The sequence below is a fragment of the Fulmarus glacialis genome, unplaced genomic scaffold (genome assembly GCF_000690835.1).
Source record: "Fulmarus glacialis isolate BGI_N327 unplaced genomic scaffold, ASM69083v1 scaffold10864, whole genome shotgun sequence".
NCBI classification, from domain to species: Eukaryota; Metazoa; Chordata; class Aves; order Procellariiformes; family Procellariidae; genus Fulmarus; species Fulmarus glacialis.
Window position 1 is genome coordinate 9,826 of NW_009207464.1, and position 6,219 is coordinate 16,044.

General features: G+C 49.4%; 1 protein-coding gene across 1 annotated transcript; it reads left to right on the forward strand.

Moving 5' to 3' along the window:
- Positions 1–232: 232 nt before the first annotated feature.
- FABP1 (fatty acid binding protein 1, liver) lies at positions 233–4,271 on the forward strand. Its single transcript, XM_009576123.1, has 4 exons — positions 233–335; positions 1,389–1,561; positions 3,491–3,583; positions 4,116–4,271. Exons 1-4 carry the CDS (start codon positions 269–271, stop codon positions 4,164–4,166), a joined length of 384 nt encoding a protein of 127 aa, XP_009574418.1. The 5' UTR covers positions 233–268; the 3' UTR covers positions 4,167–4,271.
- The last annotated feature ends 1,948 nt before the right edge of the window (positions 4,272–6,219 follow it).

A 6,219-nucleotide genomic window follows, 5' to 3' on the forward strand; every position in this document is an offset into this window, starting at 1 on the left:
TTTGTTTATGGATGCCACGTTGCTACCTCCATAAAATGGGTTTATGGCATTTTCCCTGCCCCCACACTGTAAATAGAGGTCTGTAAAATGTAGAGCAATTTATCACTGACCATTGCCCAGTTTTATGTTAATGTTTGAACATGGCCATAAAAGAATTACATCATCTTACCTCTGACCAACTTCTGGGCAAAAGGACCTTATAAAACCAAGCTCTGCTTACCAGCAAGGCACCTTCTTTTGTGTTGGGAGCACAGAGAGCCTTTCCATCATGAGCTTTACTGGAAAATACGAACTCCAGTCCCAGGAAAATTTTGAGACTTTTATGAAAGCCCTCGGTAAGTGCCTGCATGCGCTGTGTGCTGCTTTGCCTCCGCAGATCCCACTGATATTTGGCAGTCTGTGCCGATGTGCCGATGATGTAGATTGAAAACATCTCTCAGATTTCCTATTTCTGTGTGGCATCTTGCAATTGTTGGCTTTTTTTAAATGCATGTGCATGGAGATGTGATCTCAAAATAGAAGAGAAAGCATCTCTCTGGCTGGTGGCTGGAGGTCAAGGGTTGCTGGATGAAATTTTATGGCTTGCAGGAAAAGGATCCCAGCAGTTTCTGCAAGCCACGGGCCAGCGCGGTAGCGCTGCACACACGCGCTAAGCCAGCGGGACCTGCTTAGGGCGACTGCAGATCTGCCCCGTCAGGCTGTGGAACGTCAGAGCGAGCAGGACATCGCTCAGCCCACCGCGCTGCTGCTAGGCGAGGCTGCAAAGCCCCAAATTCCACCATTCATCAGAAAAATAGTCGAGTTTTTTAAATGCTTAATGATGAATGTGGCTAGCTAGATTTCCGCCAGTGACAGTACCAGGGAACGTGCTCCTGCAGGGATTCAGGAGGCTTTGCACTACTTCTGCACAGTTATGTGCCGGAGGAGCTCTACCTGCCAGATCAGCTTCAGGCTTTGGGAGAAGACTTTAACGAGTTAGTTCTAAGGGACCCTGAATCTCATAAAAAACCCACTTGGTTCCCTCCTTCTGCCTCGATTTATTCCATTTTCTCTGCTTGCCTCTCAGTGAAGGAAGGAAAACAGGGTTTCTTCTTTCCCTCCGACGCTCAGCCAGGGAGGTAGCTGTTCTGCTCCCAGCCAAATCGGTGGGACAAGGGAGAAGTCTAGTTCCCACGCAAACCCAGGATGACAGTATTTGTTATTCTTCGTCCCCAGCAGACTAAGGGCCATGTGGCCCTTGGGGAACCATCATCCTTGCGAGGCTTTTCCACACTAGAATAGAAATCCATCCAGCTGTGGGTCCCCAAATCCCACTGTGTTCATTCGGCAGCAGCAATCTGCCCACCGATGGCACCAAGGTCCACCTAACATCTCCTGTTCCTGGGCAGGGCTTCCCGATGAACAGATCCAGAAGGGCAAGGACATCAAGAGTGTCTCAGAAATTGTGCAGGATGGGAAAAACTTCAAGATTACCGTGACCACTGGCTCCAAAGTGCTGCACAACGAGTTCACCATTGGGGAGGAGTGCGAGATGGAGATGCTGACGGGAGAGAAGGTCAAGGTGAGTGATCAGCTCCTCCTCTGCCTGGGCTGCAGGGGCTTAGGGACATTGAATGTCCTTTCCAGCCATTTCCCCTGCACTTGGGCCAAAGGGAATGACAAGACCATGGGTGTTAAAGTTGACACAGGGCAAAGACCTGGGTAATTCCCCAGCCTCGTTCTGTCTCTCACAGTTTGCATGGATGATTTAATATAATGGGAAGGGGCTACTTGCTGAAACCAAGTCTGAAGATGTGACTCCTGCTGCCCTGCTCCCTGCAGGTCCTCAGCAAGGCTCTGAGGGACACATTTCCAAAACGAAATTTCTGAGCCACCTTCCCGAGAAACTCAGAGCCCGAGACTCTGAAGTTCCCACCTCCCCTCTTCGCTTTTACAAAACACCATACAAGCTCCCCAACCAGCACTTCTGCAGATGAAGCCTTGCATTTCTAAAGCTATTTTAATAGCCAGTTTGGAAAATACTGGAAGCCAGTGTTTTAATAGCCCGTTTGGAAAAAGGGGATAGAGACGCTTTGGTAAATTTTTCTGACAGCAAAAGGTCTGAAAGATTTGAGGTGGAAAAGGGTTGACTTTCTGTCATGTTGCAACACAAAACATACCCCACCTTTGTTTTGTTGACTTAAAGGTAGTGCAGGAAAGTCAGCCAATGAATCATAAACCAATAAACCTCTCCTTTTAAGTCCCAGCAGCTGTTAGCTTGTCTGCTAGCCTTTTCCGCTGCTCCTGTTTACGCTGGGTGAGATGATTTGGCAAGGTGAGGTTTTATCACCCTTGAAATCGGGTCAGCTCCCGTTCCTGGACATTAGTTTACAATGGTCCATCAAATGTCAAGACAGTGCCACCGGCAAATATTGCCTCTCACCTCTGCCTCGGGAGAAGATGATATTGCAGGGACTTTTGAAAGCAGGAGGAATGATCACCAAAGAAATGATCCAGTGAGTCGGGCTCTGAGAGCCGTACCTGCTGTATCACGATTTCCAGCGTCACTGAAGTCCCTTGCGCATAAACTAGGGGGAAATGGCTATTAGAAGAGTTTTGACCTCCATAAATTTAGCACCTTGAGGGCACGTGAACATGTCTTACAGCTGGACAGACAGATGGACAGAAATGTTTTTTGCTCGGTTATTTCTTTGAATAATTTCAATGATCAGTGATAGCTGGCCCTGGGGATGTCAGTGATGTCTGGAGTCTTTTTAGATGTGAAACTCCTCGGGGGCAGAGACTCAGCAGATGTGTTTGCTCCCCAGAGCTCTCCAGCCATGACTGTGTTTCTGAAAGCTCCTTAAATTGTTTCCCACCTTGAATGAGGTTCCCCCCAGCCCCACGCTGTCGCCCAGCTCCCCATCACCCTACCCCAAAGGGGGTTGCTGCAGCAATGTACAATAGGTGGGTGGTGGAGAGGAGACATGGCGTGCCCTGGGCCAGCTCAGGTGGCTCTGCAGTCCTCTCCTTGGAGGTGCGCAGGTCCTCTTGGTCTGGGCGCTGCGTGAGGATCTGCCCCAAGGAGCACCAGGGCTGCACGGAGGCACCAGTATTGGCGGGGTGAAGAGCCTGCCTTGTCCTCCCCCAAAACTCATGTGTTGGTGTGATGCCACGGGATGCCAAGGATCCCCACTCTGCCATCTAATGGTGCGGGAGCCATGAGTGAGTCTCAATTTGAAGTGGAGAGAGGTAGGTACAGTGGCAAAATCGCATCCCTGCAGAGCCCAAAGTAAACATTCATACCCTTGCCGTGTTGTAGTCACCACCAGCACAACCCTCCCTCCTCCTCCTCCCAGGAAAGCCAAATTCACCGGGGGAGCATCTTGCTCCAAACAGCTTGCAGAGGGGACGGTGGCAACTCAGTACAGAAGGGGAAGGACAAAATGCAGGGGTTGATATGGTCTCCAGCAACAACATGAAGGCCTCTGTCTCCTCCCCTCTCTACCAGGCTATTGTTCAGCTGGAGGGTGACAACAGACTGGTCGCAAACCTGAAAGGGCTGAAATCCGTCACCGAACTCAACGGAGACACCATCACCAATGTAAGTGCAGATGACAGGGCAGTGGCTGGAGTAATAGTGCATAGAGCTGCCTTCAGGGTTCTGGTCCTACAAAGCCTACAGAGATGCTGGGGACCTTAGAGAGGTGCTGGAGATGAGCACATGCTTGCACTCAGGCTCTGTAGCCAAAGCTGGTCAGTTGGCCAGGCACTGAAGGCAGTTTTTTGGTATAGTCTGATCCAAAAAGTACTCTTTGAGACTCCAGTAGGCATTTCTGATCAAAGTTTCATGCAATGAGGACACGTTCTCACCCACCCAGATGTAAATGTTTGTGGCTGGGCCTGGCACTTTTAAAGAATAGAGGTGCACCCCAGCAACTGATCCCAGTTGAGGGATGCCAGATTATCCCTACCTGCTTTGGGGTATTCATGAAGACATCCAAAGCTTTAATAATTCAGTTTATAGAAGACAGACTGGGGAACAGTCGTGTTTTCATTTGCAACACCAGATCCTTTCCAAGTAAAGTTTGGAGCCAAGCACCATGAAAAGCTAACGCTTTCCATTTGTTTTTCAGACAATGACCATGGGAGACCTCACCTACAAGAGAATCAGCAAGAGAATCTAGAGACCCTGCACATGCCAATCATTTTACTGTGTAAAATGTGTCCATTAAAGTAAAATTTGTATTAAAGGCCTCTTCATTATTATCATCAACCTCTTTGCTGTTGCTATAAAGAGATGCAAGCCTCCAAAACTCACGCAAGCCCTGGTAGAATTTGGGCAACAGGCTGAGCCGCTGATGTCGGTGAATGGAGCCGGGCTAGGGCGCAGACTCGGAGCCGTTGAGTGACCCTCTGAGATGCGCTCCATGCTGATGAGCACTCTTCCAGCCCCTTCCTGGGGACAGGTGCCGGCATCCTGCCGGGGATGTCCCGGTGGGATGTGCGCCCACGGCTGCCCTTGCTGGGTGGACGGAGGAGCACTGGGCAAGGAAAGGGCTCTGTTCCTTTTCCTTACAAACATGGCCAAAGTGACCACAAGGTGACTGGCAGGGCCACAGGATGGGGAGGTTTAGGTAGGCTCAAAAAAATGTCCATGATCCTGCCTCGAAAGTTGCCTTGGGGAAGCAACCGGCGTGGGGGCAGTTCGGGTGTCCCAACCACCATCCCCATCCTCTGCAAAAGGATCGAGCCCTACAGGCTCTGGCCACTCCATCCCCATCTCCTGCCCATCCCTTCCCACCAGCAAGAGGGCCCTGGACAGCCTGGAGGTATCCAGTGTGTGTTTTGCCCCAAATCACACCTGATAAATTGGGTTGAACTGGTGAAATACAGGTTTTCTCTCCTGGCAGGAAATGGGCACTGGTTGTTCACATTGTAGACACAGAAGGAACACCACAGTCATCTCCCACACTGTCACTTGGCACTGCAGGCTGGATGGATATGTGGGTTTTGGACCAACACAGGAGAGGAAACTCTTCCTTCTTAGCTGCCTTTTCCAAGCCCTGTGCTCAGATGATGATTGAGAATCGTCACTGGGAAACGGGTGTATTGCTGGTGTGATATACTTAGCTGGGATGTTGTTCTCACAACTGATCAGGATGTCAGGAAAACACCACCAGTGCCTCCTCACTTCCTCCTGCAACCCCAAAATGTGCCACTAAGGGACCAATTTGTCCTCATGTGCATCTCTCCCATGACTCCTGTCTCCTCAGGGAAGGTTTTCATGCTACAGGTCGACATTGATCCTCATGCTAGGAACTGAACCAATATGGATTGTCACACTAGGCGTCAGATGGGCACCTCATGGACAAATGGAAAGGCCTAGCTCAACAGCTCCGAAAAAGCAGATGTTGGTCTCCAATGAACTCATCTTAGATGTGGAGAAACATAAGCAAAATCACTGAGAAATGTCAAAGAGAAAAAGCCCTGGTTTTGTTTTCTTGCTATTCTGTTGAGGAGCAGGTAGGGGATTCTTGAACAAACCATCCCTTTTCATCTCTTGGCTGCCACTGAATGTATGGAGCAAACCAGCTGGATTTTGAGATAGACCAGTTGGATTTTGAGATAGATGGGCAAACAGCAAAGACCTTTTTTTATTTAGAAATCCAACCATTGCCTTTAGTCTCTTCATTGGCTCCCTTGGCTGCCCACTGCCAGCTGCTCCATTGACTATCCCTTTTCTGCTCAGTGTAAAATAGATTAAGCACCTGTCTAAGCTCAAAGCAGGTCCTGAAAGGCATCAGAGCCCCCAACTCACCCTGAAGGTGAGCAGAGGTGGATCCCTGTCCCTGGAAACTGCTTGTCCAGTGAGAGCAATCCACACAGCCAGTGCACCACACCAGTGCAACTGGCTTCTGGCACAGAACCGTCTCATATCCATCTGCTGCCATCACTGCAGACATTTTCTGATTTTTAACTAAGGAGTCTAATTAATTTATCCTGATGTAGGAACTCCACTTAATCTCACTTGCAAAGTGCCCACAGTTTGATGTTGCACCTGTGTCAGCTGCAGAATCATTTTTCATCAGTTTTTCATCAGAAAAATGCCACTTTACACAAAACAGCATCTGCGGGTCTTATTCAGTTTGCACTCAATGCCCACAGGCGTACATGACACTTTTTGGAACCAGTTTCCCAATTCTACCGTCCCTTGGTCAACCACTCATGGACGTCATT

What these genes read in the sequence shown, in the direction of transcription:
- FABP1 (XM_009576123.1), top strand. Translation starts at nt 269, where the DNA reads ATGAGCTTTACTGGAAAATACGAACTCCAGTCCCAGGAAAATTTTGAG. An exon ending in GACTTTTATGAAAGCCCTCG is followed by an intron (nt 336 to 1,388) that starts GTAAGTGCCTGC and finishes GTTCCTGGGCAG; the next exon opens with GGCTTCCCGATGAACAGATC. An exon ending in TGACGGGAGAGAAGGTCAAG is followed by an intron (nt 1,562 to 3,490) that starts GTGAGTGATCAG and finishes CCTCTCTACCAG; the next exon opens with GCTATTGTTCAGCTGGAGGG.